Genomic DNA, 18033 nt, shown 5'->3' with positions numbered 1-18033 from the left:
GGACACCCCAGCGGACGCACCCGACCCGGGACACCCCAGCGGACGCACCCGACCCGGGACACCCCAGCGGACGCACCCGACCCGGGACACCCCAGCGGACGCACCCGACCCGGGACACCCCAGCGGACGCACCCGACCCGGGACACCCCAGCGGACGCACCCGACCCGGGACACCCCAGCGGACGCACCCGACCCGGGACACCCCAGCGGACGCACCCGACCCGGGACACCCGAGCGGACGCACCCCGACCCGGGACACCCCAGCGGACGCACCCGACCCGGGACACCCCAGCGGACGCACCCGACCCGGGACACCCCAGCGGACGCACCCGACCCGGGACACCCCAGCGGACGCACCCGACCCGGGACACCCCAGCGGACGCACCCGACCCGGGACACCCGAGCGGAGTCTGGGCCCTCAGCCGATCGACAGACTCGTCCTGTGTTCTCCGGCGGACGCAAACACAAGCCCGTCTGATAACAGCACAACAACTGTGTGGTTTATGATGCATTAGAGTCAACAAACATGCTTGATCAGGAGTTTGAAATGCTTTCGAACAAATTTTTAAAGGAAGCAAGAGATTTTCTATTCTTCCAAAAATCCATAGGCATCCATTTGGGTGAATAGGGGGTTATTAATTAGTGTCCAGATAAACGGGCCGAGGCTCGAGGATTAGAGACGGAGGGATCTGCATACGGTTCTCCAGCTTTGTAACTAAAGGAAAGAGGAGGACGTTCATCCCGGTTCCTCTGAGGGAAACACACCACAGCTCGACAGGAAGTGACAGCGCTCGGCGTGTAGGACTTCCTGTGCCGCCACGGCGACGGCTTTGATGTAAACAGAGATGTGTAGAGTTGAGGAAAGCCTTACCAGAGACTCTGGGCAGTAACTGGGCAGACGCAGGAGCAGATGCTTCAGACGCGACTCGCTCCGGATGCTGGCGAGCTGCGGAGAGAAAACACAGCTCACGCAAACACTCAAACATCTCAGTGTGTGGCCTCTGCATCATCACGCGACCCCCTGAAAACTGCACTCGGTGTGTGTGTGTGTGTGTGTGTGTTTCTCTGGAGGTGTGTGACCGTCAGAAGCGTGTCGGTCTGGTCAGTTCCAGTTTACAGAACGACCGGCTTCTGTGTTGAAGGATGATTAGTGATTAACAGAGACAGAAAAGGACTTTGGATTTGCTGATAGATAGTTTCAAATAATTTCTCTTTGCAAAAAAAAAAAAAAAAAAAAAAAAAAGTCATTGTGAGGAAATTGAGAGAACTGGCTGTACAAAAAAATGCACTTTTATTTTTTTACTCTTTTCAGAGACTCCATCATCAGTTGTAATTATTTGTCATCTGACACTTGTCAGCCAATCAGAGGACATGGAGGCGGAGCTCTGCCAGCTTCAACCAATCACATGAATTTGGTAAAACATTTGGAAACAATCATTATTATTAGACATTAATGCATTTATCTATGCTTTTCTACACTAAAGTCATGAATGAAGGTTCAGTGTGCAGTACTTGTGTTACTATTAAAGCATTAATTAAAAATAGGGTTGCCGATTTTACATGTTAATTTAGCATTGTTAATTACTATTAAAAAAAATCCATAAAACATAATTTTCCTTTTTTTGTAAAATCTATAGTGTTTAACAGTTTCATCATCTCCCACAATAATGTCTGATCTAAATTTTTATTTATTTTTAGCAAATATTAATTTATAAACAATATTATAAATTCACAGGTATAATTTAAATAATGATGAATAGATTAATTGATTGATTTAGTAAGATAAAATAATTTATAATTAAATTAACTGTTTGACAGCTTCAATAAAAGTACACTATCTATAAAAATATATATTTTAATAATACTGCACTTGTAGTCGTGCCAAAAGTGCAACCGGAGGGGATATTCATTTTTAATGACCCTACAAGTTCACGTTTACGCAAAAAAAAGCTGACAGGAAAAGCAAACATTGACTGCAACATAAACAGTTATTAATATTTTGTTGGTTCTCTCTCGTTTTTGCATGTGTTCATAATTTCCTTGCATGACAGTCTGGACGAATTATTTTGTGCAATTTGTCATGTTTCACTTTATCATTATCACAAATAAACCATGCCAAGCACAACTACACTTTATGACTACAAAATCTTTCCCACATTCTGAATAATATTTGAAGAAAGGATGAAGATGTCAGTCTCATCATCACTTCTGGCCACGACTGTATAAGCTCAGATGATGAACCGATATATACTGCGCTAAATGCATGTGACTTTATCTCACGAGAATATCAAATACTTTATTTATAATCTACATACAGTCTATTTCTATTTGAGTGTATTTATATGAGATTTTTCATGACTTTAAAGCTCCTGTTGGTAACTTTTGAAAACATGTATTTGCTAAAACTGTCATTATGTCCTGACAGTAGAATATGAGACAGATAATCTGTGTAAAAATCAAGCTCCTCTGGCTCCTCCTAGTGGTCCTATTGCCATTTGCAAGAAATACACGCTCCTGGTCAGAAACAACCAATCAGAGCCAGGAGGAGTGTCTTAGCAGTGTCAATCACGCTCGTGTACGCGCTGACCACACCCCTCTCTTGCACAGCGCGAGCCGTCGTTCAAACTCCAGATTGCCGGCGAGCTGCAGCTGTGCTTATGACGGAGAAACAACCTAAACTGCTAATTCTCGAGTGACACCTGCTCATAAAACAAAGAGGTAAAAGGAAAAAGACTGATGACGATAAACAAGCGAAATAGAAAGAATTACACAGAGCCCATTGACTCGTGTCAAAACTTTAGCCGCATAACATGTAGATAAAATCTCACGCACTCTGCTAAGCAACAATTGAAACCTGCTAATTCACTGGCTTGTCATGTTGCTGAAATAATGTACTAGCACACCTTATCTAGCATTATATATCGCTAGAATAATTACTTACATACTGTAACGTTAGTTACCGTTATATTAACGTTATCTTACTAGCTATTTATAACTTATAGAAAGAGTGCAACGTTATAAAGTTACATGTAGGCTATTGCAAAATACATAATGATTTGAGGACCAAGTTTGTAGTCAAAGTATGGGCAGGCCATAGTCAATGTAAAGCATATTGTTGACGTTTAGTCCCTATTAGTGAATGTGCCATATAACTTTTTATCCGCCGTCATCGGTGGGCCTGTTTACTAGCCTGCGCGTTCACGACGGGCTCCGCTGTGGAGGACGAGCTGTGGAGGACGAGCTGTGGAGGACGAGCTGTGGAGGACGAGCTGTGGAGGACGAGCTGTGGAGGACGAGCTGTGGAGGACGAGCTGTGGAGGACGAGCTGTGGAGGACGAGCTGTGGAGGACGAGCTGTGGAGGGAGGGCTGTAGCGCAGCAGAGAGCAAGGGGGTGCAGGGACCTGGAAGTTGTGCTTGTTCAAATTTTCAGGCTAAGTCAACGTTTTCTCAAAACTCCCTACTGCAGCTTTAATGTAAAGTTTGCATTGAATATTTGAGCTGTGTTTTCCAGAAGCAAGAACAGCTGCCTGCATCAAAGGGGAGCGGTGACTCCGCCCACACGAGCAGTGCTCCCGCCCACCAGGACTGAGGCCCCGCCCACACGATCGGTGACTCCGCCCACACGATCAGTGACCCCGCCCACAAGATATGTGACCCCGCCCACACGAGCAGTGACCCCGCCCACAAGATATGTGACCCCGCCCACACGCGCAGTGACCCCCACCCACAAGATATGTGACCCCGCCCACACGAGCAGTGACCCCCACCCACAAGATATGTGACCCCGCCCACACGAGCAGTGACCCCCCACCCACTAGATATGTGACTCCGCCCACACGAGCAGTGACCCCGCCCACAGCACAAAGAGCGGCCCCTCAGATTAATCCAGCTGGAAGAGTTTCTCTCTTTCACTCTCCTCTTCATGTTTTGTTTCGAGGGTAAATCAATGGCGGGTGCCAGCAGGACTTCTAAAGGACTCTTCTCCTCTCCTCAAAGTGCTCCCACCCACCAGGGCTGAGGCCCCGCCCACACGAGCAGTGACTCCGCCCACACGAGCAGTGACCCCGCCCACAAGATATGTGACCCCGCCCACACGATCAGTGACCCCCACCCACAAGATATGTGACTCCGCCCACACGAGCAGTGACCCTGCCCACAAGATATGTGACCCCGCCCACACGAGCAGTGACCCCGCCCACAAGATATGTGACTCCGCCCACACGAGCAGTGACCCCCACCCACAAGATATGTGACTCCGCCCACACGAGCAGTGACCCCGCCCACAGCACAAAGAGCGGCCCCTCAGATTAATCCAGCTGGAAGAGTTTCTCTCTTTCACTCTCCTCTTCATGTTTTGTTTCGAGGGTAAATCAATGGCGGGTGCCAGCAGGACTTCTAAAGGACTCTTCTCCTCTCCTCAAAGTGCTCCCACCCACCAGGGCTGAGGCCCCGCCCACACGAGCAGTGACTCCGCCCACACGAGCAGTGACCCCGCCCACAAGATATGTGACCCCGCCCACACGATCAGTGACCCCCACCCACAAGATATGTGACTCCGCCCACACGAGCAGTGACCCTGCCCACAAGATATGTGACCCCGCCCACACGAGCAGTGACCCCGCCCACAAGATATGTGACTCCGCCCACACGAGCAGTGACCCCCACCCACAAGATATGTGACTCCGCCCACACGAGCAGTGACCCCCACCCACAAGATATGTGACTCCGCCCACACGAGCAGTGACCCCGCCCACAGCACAAAGAGCGGCCCCTCAGATTAATCCAGCTGGAAGAGTTTCTCTCTTTCACTCTCCTCTTCATGTTTTGTTTCGAGGGTAAATCAATGGCGGGTGCCAGCAGGACTTCTAAAGGACTCTTCTCCTCTCCTCAAAGTCTCTTCAAAGCATCGGCTGTCCATTAGGATGAAACGTTCTGGCGATTACCATCCGCACGTTCCCTCCTCGCTCGCTCTCTAACAAGGTGTCATTATTCTCTCCTCCTAATCTCCTCTTTTACACACTCGCGTCTCCCGTCTGATGGGCTTTTAGCTTTCCTTCGGCTCGGCCTTTAATGCTGTTTTCTGCATGTTTGGATCCTGGTCACTGGCAGGACAGAGTTTCTCTGGGTCAGAGAGGGTTAACAGCGCTCCAACTACTGACTGGCCCGCTTTAACTTCATCAAAAGCTCCTTTCAGAAGTGTGTTTCTCGATTCTGTGGAAGTCGGTTTGGGACGAAGAGCGCGATACAACTAAAAGAGACAGCTTTTATTTGCTCTTTTTCATCAATCTTTTCACCTTGAAAGGAAGAACATCTCACCATTATATATCCCGAACAGCTCCACTATAACACTTGTGTTTGCTATTAATCATGCTGGTTTTGAACGAAATTATCTTTTTCAACTTTCTCCATAATGTGCCTAATATGCTCATTTAAATATGGCAGTCACTCAGTATAATATTACCATCTGAAGTTATCAAAAAAAGCTTTTTTTATTTTATTTAAATTAAGGGAATGTACAATATTTTAGTTTGATAATGTTTTTTTATTTAATATTTTGTATTTTTAGGGGATTTTATGGTACTACATTATATTTATGCTGTATTTATAATCTATTTATTCACTTTTTGAGCATAGACCTGAAAATAAATTTCCAGTTTAAACTGTGGTAAAATACTATTTAAAATGTTTAATTTAATAATCTAAACAAGTTGTGTTAAAAATTTGAGCTTGATATCTCAGTAAATGAGCGTCAGTGAGATGTGTGGCTGCAGTTCTGAACGCTTCCACTAGAGGAAACTCTCTCTTTCATTTCCAATGCGTCATCATTTCTGACCGCCAGGAGCACAAGTGTGACTGTTGTTATCAGGACCATCTAACCTGTTCCAATCATGTCCAGGATTATTTGTGTTTTCACATAGCAAGTGCCAAAACCTTTATCAAGTTTCGTACCATTTCAATGAAGTAAAAAATAAATGAATAAACGTATTTTTTTTTTCTGAAGAGCACCATAGAGTTAAATGCCACAAAGTCTCATTCTGGGAATACTGATGGACAGATGAAGAGTAGTAAACATGTTAGATCTTTTCCACAAAGTAAAGCTGACAGTTAATTCATCTGGCACATTTATTAATAAAAAATAATGCAATAAAAATGAACACATTAACGCAAATTTACAATTCATGCCCCTGACCCCGTACATAAATTCCAAATTTTTGTAATATTACTGACTGAATTTTTGTCATGTCTCTTCAATGATTCACTTCATATATTTTAGTCAGCAAATAGGGATTATATGCGATTAATTGGATATTTTTTGTGACTTTATAGACATCTCTCTCAAACAGTATTCAGATAATAACCAGGGATTTTATATGAGAACATTGACAGTCACATTCCCTTTTGTTTCAACTCAGATTTGTCCTTGAAAGGTCTGAGACAAAGAACCATTTTCCCTTCATTATTAGTGGAAGCCTTAGACTATATGGCCGAAGCTGCATTAATGCCATTAATGTCTTCATATGTTTTTGCATCAGTTGTGTTGGTGTGAGTGTGTCGTACCTGTTCACACGCTCCCTTACACTGAGGAAAGAGTTCTGCAGCATGATGGCAGCAGGAGGGATCTGGAGAGAGAGAGAGAGAGAGAGAGAGAGAGAGAGAGAGAGAGAGAGAGAGAGAGAGAGAGAGAGAGAGAGAGAGAGAGAGGGCAAGTTCAGTCCATTTCATCCAATGTACTCCCAACATATTTCACTTTAAGCCCCGCTGACGGAGAATACCTTTTGTCGGCACTTTGTATTCACCCATACATAGTCAGTCTACAGTGTAAGTATCTTGAAATGGGCAGTTGGCAGTTAATCATTATGGGATTTCACTTCTCCTCACACTATATATGGACATTTACTGAAGCTCTGGTTACATTTAAATCAACATCAAGGCTACACTCGAAGAAAAGTCCATAAAAATAGCTGTTAATATGAATACATTTTCTGAATCGATTTCACAGGTTTGTGTTTTGAATCACAAATTGCACTGCATCGTGTTTTATGGTGAAATTAAATATCTGTAAACATAACAGATAATGTCCGGGCAGAAAATTACCAGCACCTTTTCCGTTTTTGTTTTTCTACAGATATTTTTTCCTACAGTGAATGAATTTCCTGAAAACCCCAAATAAAGATTTAAATTATTCTTCGTCCTGGTGCTACAAAACTGCGGCACATCAGATTGAACCGAGAGACAAAGTTTGAATTTCCTACTCTACAATATAGAATGAGACCTGATGTCAGAACTTTACAACTAGGACATTTCAATATAAAGCAATTGCGAGTCAATTTGATCAGTGTGTGGCGTCACATAAAAACGGTTGCATTCAGGCATAACACTAATAGTAACACAAACACTAACGCTAACAGTAGCAATAGCGGTAACATTCACAGTAACAGTAGCAGTAGCGGTAACACTCACAGTAACGATAGAGGTTGCAGTAACACTAACAGTAACAGTAGCGGTAACACTAACAGTAATAGTAGCGATAGCGGTAACACTCACAGTAACGGTAGCGGTACCAGTAACACTAACAGTAATAGTAGCGATAGCGGTAACACTCACAGTAACGGTAGCGGTACCAGTAACACTAACAGTAATAGTAGCGATAGCGGTAACACTCACAGTAACAGTAGCAGTAGCGGTAACACTCACAGTAACGGTAGAGGTTGCAGTAACACTAACAGTAACAGTAGCGGTAACACTAACAGTAATAGTAGCGATAGTGGTAACACTCACAGTAACGGTAGCGGTACCAGTAACACTAACAGTAATAGTAGCGATAGCGGTAACACTCACAGTAACGGTAGCGGTACCAGTAACACTAACAGTAATAGTAGCGATAGCGGTAACACTCACAGTAACAGTAGCGGTACCAGTAACACTAACAGTAATAGTAGCGATAGTGGTAACACTCACAGTAACAGTAGCGGTACCAGTAACACTAACAGTAATAGTAGCGATAGCGGTAACACTCACAGTAACGGTAGCGGTACCAGTAACACTAACAGTAATAGTAGCGATAGCGGTAACACTCACAGTAACAGTAGCAGTAGCGGTAACACTCACAGTAACGGTAGAGGTTGCAGTAACACTAACAGTAACAGTAGCGGTAACACTAACAGTAATAGTAGCGATAGTGGTAACACTCACAGTAACGGTAGCGGTACCAGTAACACTAACAGTAATAGTAGCGATAGCGGTAACACTCACAGTAACGGTAGCGGTAGCAGTAACACTAATGGCGCTTTTCCACTGCTGGTACGGCTCGGTACGGTTCGACTCAGCGCGGAACGGTTCGGCTCGCTTCGCTTTTCCACTGCGTGGTACGACTCGACTCGGTACTGCACGGTTCGGTTCGCTTTAGCTCGGTTGCTGTTTTTTGCACCGCAGTTAGTACCCCTTCAAAGTCTGTGGGACTGATCGTTATTTTGTCCCTACACTGTTTGTAGGTCCGGTGATAGCCGTGTGCGGCTAAGAGCTGAGCTACTTCTTGGAACACTTTTTCATTCCGTTTTGCCCCATCCAGCTCTCGCTGGATCCGCTCCTCGGCAACCAACGAGAGGAACGTCTGCACCTCGTCCACTGACCACGATTCAGCCATTTCTTTTTAAAGTTTAAAAAACAGATGCTACCGCGTTGGCTGTTGTCTACTGGTTATTTAAATCTAGTGGGTTTAGTGTCTCGTGTCGCAAATCCAATGACGCTGGAAGTGACGATTCTGTCTGACCAATCAGTGATCTGCAGTGTTTTTACGTCACATTTTCGTACCGGTACGGTACGCTTGGAACCTCAACAGACCAGGTACCATTTAAAGCGAGCCGAAGCGAGCCGTACCGTATCGTACCATGCAGTGGAAAAGCACCACAAGTGAGCCGTACCGAACCGAATCGTACCGTACTATGCAGTGGAAAAGTGCCAAAGCGTGCCGTACCGAACCGAACCGTACCGTACTATGCAGTGGAAAAGCGCCATAACAGTAATAGTAGCAGTAGCGGTAACACTCACAGTAATGGTAGTGGTAGCAGTAACACTAACAGTAATAGTAGCGATAGCGGTAACACTCACAGTAACAGTAGTGGTAGCGGTAACACTAACAGTAACAGTAGCGGTAACACTAACAGTAACGGTAGCAGTAACACTAACAATAGCAGTAGCGGTAGCGGTAACACTAACAGTAGCGGTAGCAGTAACACTAACAGTAACGGTAGCGGTAACACTAACAGTAACAGTAGCAGTAACAGTAACGGTAGTGGTAACACTAACAGTAGCAGTAGCGGTAACACTAACAGTAACGGTAGCAGTAACACTAACAGTAACAGTAGCGGTAGCAATAACAGTAACAGTAGCGGTAGCGGTAGCGATAACACTAACAGTAACAGTAGCAGTAACAGTAACGGTAGTGGTAACACTAACAGTAGCGGTAGCAGTAACACTAACAGTAATACTAACAGTAGCAGTAGCAGTAGCGGTAGCGGTAACACTAACAGTAGCAGTAACGGTAGCAGTAACACTAACAGTAATACTAACAGTAGCAGTAGCAGTAGCGGTAGCAGTAACACTAAAAGTAATACTAACAGTAGCAGTAACAGTAACGGTAGCGGTAACACTAACAGTAGCAGTAGCGGTAGCAGTAACACTAACAGTAATACTAACAGTAGCAGTAGCAGTAGCGGTAGCAGTAACACTAACAGTAACAGTAACAGTAACACTAACACTCACACTAACAGTAATGCTAACAGTAACTCTAACAGTAATACTAACAGTAATGCTAACAGTAACACTCACACTAACTAACACTAACACTAAAGTACCAGACAAAGGAATTTCAGAGATATCCAACAGGTAAATGCATGTGAGAATGTGATCAGACTGAGAGAAGACGTGAAGCTAAGCTGGAGAAGCGTTATTGTGTGTGAGCGACTGTTTGCTTATAATAATCACAAGGGAGATTTGTGGCTTTGAAAACTTAAGAAAAACATATTCTCATCTGTTTATTCTCCTCCGGAAAAAGTCATCATTATCAAAATGAAGTACTTTCATCTCAGCCCAGACTCATCCAGGCTGATTCCTTTCATCAGTGTGATTGGATCTGTCTTGGGTGCACTGCTAAGTGCTCTTCTTCAGGGCTGTAGTGCGCTTCTCTGGACGATCTGCTTTCTGTCTCACAGCATCTGGCTTTCAATAAGCAGAAGTGAGATACGCCTTGCCTTTCATGCTTTCCACACCGTGGTTTATCGAGCTGACACCAGTGTTTTCTGAATGCGTGTGAGAATGGACACGCAGCGTGAAACGAGTTGTTCTTCTGAGGTCGAGGAATAGAAGTAAACCACTGAATGAACGCAGTCGTCTGCATATATGGCTTCACGGCCCTGTTAGCAACATTCATGATGAATATACAGTCACAGTGTGAATAAAAGGACAAATTTTAACATTTTAAAATTATTAATGATTTAATTAAAAGCCACTGTATATGTGAACTATATTTGTATAGATGTTTTTTAATAAATGAATAGATAGGACAGAAATGAGCATCATCTCATTGACCCTTTAGCCAAGCTCAGATCCTTGGGAAGCAGATCCCGGTCCAGCATTAACATGTGTGAGTGTTTCTGAGTATCTCAGTCGCTACTGTGAGCCGGTTTTTCTGAGGAATATAATAATGGCACATCAAAGGCATTCCCGTCTTCATCTCTCCCCCTTTCTCAACACTCCTGAACACCCACTTCACAAACATCCCAAACGCTTCTGTTCCTGAGTGTGCTTCAGTCCACCGGTTCCAGCAGCTCCCGTGAGTAAAGCAGAAGGTAACGTGAGCAAAGCGAAAGGTAAAGTGAGTAAAGCAGAAGGTAAAGTGAGTAAAGCAGAAGGTAAAGTGAGTAAAGCAGAAGGTAAAGTGAGTAAAGCGGAAGGTAAAGTGAGTAAAGCGGAAGGTAAAGTGAGTAAAGCAGAAGGTAAACTGAGTAAAGCGGAAGGTAAAGTGAGTAAAGCAGAAGGTAAAGTGAGTAAAGCAGAAGGTAAACTGAGTAAAGCGGAAGGTAAAGTGAGTAAAGCGGAAGGTAAAGTGAGTAAAGCAGAAGGTAAAGTGAGTAAAGCAGAAGGTAAACTGAGTAAAGCGGAAGGTAAAGTGAGTAAAGCGGAAGGTAAAGTGAGTAAAGCAGAAGGTAAAGTGAGTAAAGCAGAAGGTAAAGTGAGTAAAGCAGAAGGTAAAGTGAGTAAAGCAGAAGGTAAAAAGTGAGTAAAGCAGAAGGTAAAGTGAGTAAAGCGGAAGGTAAAGTGAGTAAAGCGGAAGGTAAAGTGAGTTAAGCTGAAGGTAAAGTGAGTAAAGCAGAAGGTAAAGTGAGTAAAGCAGAAGGTAAAGTGAGTAAAGCAGAAGGTAAAGTGAGTAAAGCAGAAGGTAAAGTAAGTAAAGCAGAAGGTAAAGTGAGTAAAGCGGAAGGTAAAGTAAGTAAAGCAGAAGGTAAAGTGAGTAAAGCGGAAGGTAAAGTGAGTAAAGCAGAAGGTAAAGTAAGTAAAGCAGAAGGTAAAGTGAGTAAAGCAGAAGGTAAAGTGAGTAAAGCAGAAGGTAAAGTGAGTAAAGCAGAAGGTAAAGTGAGTAAAGCGGAAGGTAAAGTGAGTAAAGCAGAAGGTAAAGTGAGTAAAGCAGAAGGTAAAGTAAGTAAAGCAGAAGGTAAAGTGAGTAAAGCGGAAGGTAAAGTAAGTAAAGCAGAAGGTAAAGTGAGTAAAGCAGAAGGTAAAGTGAGTAAAGCAGAAGGTAAAGTAAGTAAAGCAGAAGGTAAAGTGAGTAAAGCAGAAGGTAAAGTGAGTAAAGCAGAAGGTAAAGTGAGTAAAGCAGAAGGTAAAGTGAGTAAAGCAGAAGGTAAAGTGAGTAAAGCAGAAGGTAAAGTAAGTAAAGCAGAAGGTAAAGTGAGTAAAGCGGAAGGTAAAGTGAGTAAAGCAGAAGGTAAAGTGAGTAAAGCAGAAGGTAAAGTAAGTAAAGCAGAAGGTAAAGTGAGTAAAGCAGAAGGTAAAGTAAGTAAAGCAGAAGGTAAAGTGAGTAAAGCGGAAGGTAAAGTGAGTAAAGCAGAAGGTAAAGTGAGTAAAGCAGAAGGTAAAGTAAGTAAAGCAGAAGGTAAAGTGAGTAAAGCAGAAGGTAAAGTGAGTAAAGCGGAAGGTAAAGTGAGTAAAGCAGAAGGTAAAGTGAGTAAAGCAGAAGGTAAAGTGAGTAAAGCGGAAGGTAAAGTAAGTAAAGCAGAAGGTAAAGTGAGTAAAGCAGAAGGTAAAGTGAGTAAAGCAGAAGGTAAAGTGAGTAAAGCAGAAGGTAAAGTGAGTAAAGCAGAAGGTAAAGTGAGTAAAGCAGAAGGTAAAGTGAGTAAAGGAGAAGGTAAAGTGAGTAAAGCAGAAGGTAAAGTGAGTAAAGCAGAAGGTAAAGTGAGTAAAGCAGAAGGTAAAGTGAGTAAAGCAGAAGGTAAAATGAGTAAAGCAGAAGGTAAAGTGAGTAAAGCAGAAGGTAAAGTGAATAAAGGAGAAGGTAAAGTGAGTAAAGCAGAAGGTAAAGTGAGTAAAGCGGAAGGTAAAGTGAGTAAAGCAGAAGGTAAAGTGAATAAAGGAGAAGGTAAAGTGAGTAAAGCAGAAGGTAAAGTGAGTAAAGCAGAAGGTAAACTGAGTAAAGGAGAAGGTAAAGTGAGTGAAGCAGAAGGTAAAGTGAGTAAAGCAGAAGGTAAAGTGAGTAAAGCAGAAGGTAAAGTGAATAAAGGAGAAGGTAAAGTGAGTAAAGCAGAAGGTAAAGTGAGTAAAGCAGAAGGTAAAGTGAGTAAAGCAGAAGGTAAAGTGAGTAAAGCAGAAGGTAAAGTGAATAAAGGAGAAGGTAAAGTTAGTAAAGCAGAAGGTAAAGTGAGTAAAGCAGAAGGTAAAGTGAATAAAGGAGAAGGTAAAGTGAGTAAAGCAGAAGGTAAAGTGAGTAAAGCAGAAGGTAAAGTGAGTAAAGCAGAAGGTAAAGTGAGTAAAGCAGAAGGTAAAGTGAGTAAAGCAGAAGGTAAAGTGAGTAAAGCAGAAGGTAAAGTGAGTAAAGCAGAAGGTAAAATGAGTAAAGGAGAAGGTAAAGTGAATAAAGGAGAAGGTAAAGTGAGTAAAGCAGAAGGTAAAGTGAGTAAAGCAGAAGGTAAAGTGAGTGAAGGAGAAGGTAAAGTAAGTAAAGCAGAAGGTAAAGTGAATAAAGGAGAAGGTAAAGTAAGTAAAGCAGAAGGTAAAGTGAGTAAAGCAGAAGGTAAAGTGAGTAAAGCAGAAGGTAAAGTGAGTAAAGCAGAAGGTAAAGTAAGTAAAGCAGAAGGTAAAGTAAGTAAAGCAGAAGGTAAAGTGAATAAAGGAGAAGGTAAAGTAAGTAAAGCAGAAGGTAAAGTGAGTAAAGCAGAAGGTAAAGTGAGTAAAGCAGAAGGTAAAGTGAGTAAAGCAGAAGGTAAAGTGAGTAAAGCAGAAGGTAAACTGAGTAAAGGAGAAGGTAAAGTAAGTAAAGTGGAAGGTAAAGTAAGTAAAGCAGAAGGTAAAGTGAGTAAAGCAGAAGGTAAAGTGAGTAAAGCAGAAGGTAAAGTGAGTAAAGCAGAAGGTAAAGTGAATAAAGGAGAAGGTAAAGTAAGTAAAGCGGAAGGTAAAGTAAGTAAAGCAGAAGGTAAAGTGAGTAAAGCAGAAGGTAAAGTGAGTAAATGAGAAGGTAAAGTGAGTAAAGCAGAAGGTAAAGTAAGTAAAGCAGAAGGTAAAGTGAGTAAAGCAGAAGGTAAAGTGAGTAAAGCAGAAGGTAAAGTAAGTAAAGCAGAAGGTAAAGTAAGATAAAGATAAGATAAAAAGATAAAATATACTTTAATGTCCCCCAGAGGGGAAATTTGTCTTGGGCTACAATCACTGCGACACACACTTACAACAAACCGCATAAAACATACACTAAGTATAGACAATACAAACATGCAACATACCTCATTACACTGCACCGTGAAAACGGTGCACAACACAATGGGAATAAAAAAGTGTACAAGTAGGTAACAGTCATTTGTTACTGTTTAGCATCTTAATGGCAGCTGGCATGAATGAGTTTTTATACCTCTTTAACCTGCATTTCGGCATTCTAAATCGTTTACCTGAGGGTAACAACTCTAGTTCCTTATTGAGAATGTGGGTTGGGTCATCCAGAATCTTATGTGCCTCCCTGTGCACAGATTTTTCGTACAATGACTGTAGGTAGCACTGTTCTTGGTAACCTACAATTCTGAAAGCTGTACTGATCAGGCGCCCCAACTTGGATTTAAACTGAACTGAAAGATTACCATACCAGGTCTGCATGCTATAACGTATCACACTCTCTAAAATCATTTTAAAAAACAGAAACAGGAGTTTGCTATTGACACCATACAATCTTGGCCTTCTTAAAAAGTACATCCTTTTTTGCAACCTGGTGCAAAGATTTTCAACATGAATGTGCCAGGTAAGGGAACAATCAATAAAAACACCCAGATATTTATATGACGTAACCTGACGTATTGGTGTATTGTGAATAAGTACAAGATTAGGTTCACAGATTGATCTTGGGTCAAATATCATCTCCTCTGTTTTAGTGACGTTAACCATCAAATGGTGAGCATCACACCAGCACACAAACTGTTTTATTTCTGAATGGTAGGAGACTGTGTCTTGGTCTCGATACAATAAGCTAAGGATAGCAGTATCATCAGAGAATTTAACAATGTAATTGTGTGGATGTTTACTCACACATTCATTGGTATAAATAGTAAAAAGGACAGGGGAACTCACACAACCCTGTGGTGCCCCTGTGCTGATGGATTTGGGGTCTGAGACTGCCTGGTGTACTTTAACATATCGTGTCCTATTAGTTAAAAATGAGTAATACCATTCAACGATAAAAGAGCTTACACCCATATTTTTAAGTGTTTTAAGTAAAATAACTGGCTGAATCGTGTTGAAGGCCGAACTAAAATCTATAAAAAGTAAGCGTGCGTAGGCCTTCGGGTCCTCCAAATGCTTTAGGACTAAGTGGGTGATGCTACTTATAGCGTCATCTGTACTCCTACCCCGTTTATAGGCAAACTGCCAGGGATCTAACCTTTTATTGACCTCAGTTTTTAGAAGAGACACCATATATTTCTCAAAACATTTCATTACAATGGATGTCAATGCTACTGGTCTAAAATCATTGTTCTCCTTGGGACAAGGTTTCTTTGGGACTGGAATGATAACAGTCTTTTTCCATAGAGCTGGGATGATGTGGGAGTCAAGTGATCGCTGAAAGATAGGGCACCATGCTGGAACAAGCTCAACCGCACATGTTTTCAGTAAGCGAGCAGAGATTCCATCTGGACCCTTAGCCTTCCTAGTACACTGATGCTGGAACAGTGACTGTATCTGTAAGCAGTCTATCTCATGCCCTATGTTCAAATCCGTGCTGATGGAGTTTAGGATACTAATGCATTCATTGCTAAAATCCTGAGTTTGAAATCTGAGGTAAAAGTCATTAAGTTCATTAGCTTTCATCCGGTCATCTGTTGTGGTTATATGATGTTTTATTAACAAAGTTCGGGAGGAGCACGTTCAGATAATTAAACCTAATTAAACACACGTGGAGCACATTCAGATAATCAAACCTAATTAGACAAGAGTGGTGCTTAATCAACGAGTTAAGCGCTGTGTATATATACAGCAAACTAACCTCCGTTCATTGACAGTTTAACAGCATCCCTCCACCACCCCATCTCCTCACTTATAGTCCTAATACTCTTACAACAACGGGGGGAGTACTCTGGGTTCGGGCAAAATTCCGAGCTCGGAGCCCTCCCCCCGGACAGCACGCCAAATACGCATAATCTTTACTCTGTTTAATTGATGTAAGTGTGAACTCGTGAAATGTACCTTGCTTGGTGCCATGTTAGTGATGGCTTTCATTGAGTCCCAGAGTTTTTTCGAATTCATGGTTGTGAAGTGGCTCTCAATTCTCAAGTAAGTAAAGCAGAAGGTAAAGTGAGTAAAGCAGAAGGTAAAGTAAGTAAAGCAGAAGGTAAAGTGAGTAAAGCAGAAGGTAAAGTGAGTAAAGCAGAAGGTAAAGTAAGTAAAGCAGAAGGTAAAGTGAGTAAAGCAGAAGGTAAAGTGAGTAAAGCAGAAGGTAAAGTGAGAAAAGGGGAAGGTAAAGTGAGTAAAGCGGAAGGTAAAGTGAGTAAAGCAGAAGGTAAAGTGAGTAAAGGAGAAGGTAAAGTGAGTAAAGCAGAAGGTAAAGTGAGTAAAGCAGAAGGTAAAGTGAGTAAAGCAGAAGGTAAAGTAAGTAAAGCAGAAGGTAAAGTAAGTAAAGCAGAAGGTAAAGTGAGTAAAGGAGAAGGTAAAGTAAGTAAAGCAGAAGGTAAAGTGAGTAAAGGGGAAGGTAAAGTGAGTAAAGCAGAAGGTAAGTGAGTAAAGGAGAAGGTAAAGTGAGTAAATCAGAAGGTAAAGCAGAAGGTAAAGTGAGTAAAGGGGAAGGTAAAGTGAGTAAAGCAGAAGGTAAAGTGAGTAAAGGAGAAGGTAAAGTGAGTAAAGCAGAAGGTAAAGTAAGTAAAGCAGAAGGTAAAGTGAGTAAAGGGGAAGGTAAAGTGAGTAAAGCAGAAGGTAAAGTGAGTAAAGGAGAAGGTAAAGTGAGTAAAGCAGAAGGTAAAGTAAGTAAAGCAGAAGGTAAAGTGAGTAAAGGGGAAGGTAAAGTGAGTAAAGCAGAAGGTAAAGTGAGTAAAGGAGAAGGTAAAGTGAGTAAAGCAGAAGGTAAAGTGAGTAAAGCAGAAGGTAAAGTAAGTAAAGCAGAAGGTAAAGTAAGTAAAGCAGAAGGTAAAGTAAGTAAAGCAGAAGGTAAAGTGAGTAAAGGAGAAGGTAAAGTAAGTAAAGCAGAAGGTAAAGTGAGTAAAGCAGAAGGTAAAGTGAGTAAAGGGGAAGGTAAAGTGAGTAAAGCAGAAGGTAAAGTAAGTAAAGCAGAAGGTAAAGTGAGTAAAGGGGAAGGTAAAGTAAGTAAAGCAGAAGGTAAAGTGAGTAAAGGGGAAGGTAAAGTGAGTAAAGCAGAAGGTAAAGTGAGTAAAGGGGAAGGTAAAGTGAGTAAAGCAGAAGGTAAAGTAAGTAAAGCAGAAGGTAAAGTGAGTAAAGCAGAAGGTAAAGTAAGTAAAGCAGAAGGTAAAGTGAGTAAAGGGGAAGGTAAAGTGAGTAAAGCAGAAGGTAAAGTGAGTAAAGGAGAAGGTAAAGTGAGTAAAGCAGAAGGTAAAGTAAGTAAAGCAGAAGGTAAAGTGAGTAAAGGGGAAGGTAAAGTGAGTAAAGCAGAAGGTAAAGTGAGTAAAGGAGAAGGTAAAGTGATTAAAGCAGAAGGTAAAGTAAGTAAAGCAGAAGGTAAAGTGAGTAAAGCAGAAGGTAAAGTAAGTAAAGCAGAAGGTAAAGTGAGTGAAGGGGAAGGTAAAGTGAGTAAAGCAGAAGGTAAAGTGAGTAAAGGAGAAGGTAAAGTGAGTAAAGCAGAAGGTAAAGTAAGTAAAGCAGAAGGTAAAGTGAGTAAAGCAGAAGGTAAAGTGAGTAAAGCAGAAGGTAAAGTGAGTAAAGCAGAAGGTAAAGTGAGTAAAGGAGAAGGTAAAGTGATTAAAGCAGAAGGTAAAGTAAGTAAAGCAGAAGGTAAAGTGAGTAAAGCAGAAGGTAAAGTAAGTAAAGCAGAAGGTAAAGTGAGTGAAGGGGAAGGTAAAGTGAGTAAAGCAGAAGGTAAAATGAGTAAAGCAGAAGGTAAAGTGAGTAAAGGAGTGTCATGATTCTGCCATCATGTTATTGATTATTCCTAGTCTTGTGGCAGGATCATGACAGAACCATGTTTTGTGTACAAGCGCATGGCCAATTGTTTGGCCTTTGGGCATGTGCTTGTGGTGTCGTTACGTTACCCCGCCCCCTTGTTATCCTCGTCTTGTGATTATTGTCTAGTCAGTTTCACCTGTCCTCGTCATTAGTGTTCCCTTTTTAATCCCTGTGTATTT

At 42.2% G+C, this 18033-nt stretch overlaps 1 protein-coding gene across 1 annotated transcript in view; it reads right to left on the bottom strand.

Moving 5' to 3' along the window:
* The window catches only part of reck (reversion-inducing-cysteine-rich protein with kazal motifs), an 87699-nt gene that overhangs the window by 51135 nt on the left and 18531 nt on the right, over positions 1 to 18033 (bottom strand). Inside the window, exons 2-3 of the mRNA XM_056269652.1 lie at positions 6560 to 6621; positions 872 to 946 (exon numbers count right to left, since the gene is read on the bottom strand). Of these exons, the coding sequence (XP_056125627.1) occupies positions 872 to 946; positions 6560 to 6621 (137 nt within the window). The remainder of the gene's footprint in view (positions 1 to 871; positions 947 to 6559; positions 6622 to 18033) is intronic.

This window comes from Rhinichthys klamathensis, unplaced genomic scaffold (assembly GCF_029890125.1).
Source record: "Rhinichthys klamathensis goyatoka isolate OS25496 unplaced genomic scaffold, OSU_Roscu_1.1 h1tg000287l_1, whole genome shotgun sequence".
Taxonomy (NCBI): domain Eukaryota; kingdom Metazoa; phylum Chordata; class Actinopteri; order Cypriniformes; family Leuciscidae; genus Rhinichthys; species Rhinichthys klamathensis.
The sequence above is the reverse complement of the archived record's forward strand: the minus strand, read 5'-3'. Positions and strand labels throughout refer to the sequence as shown.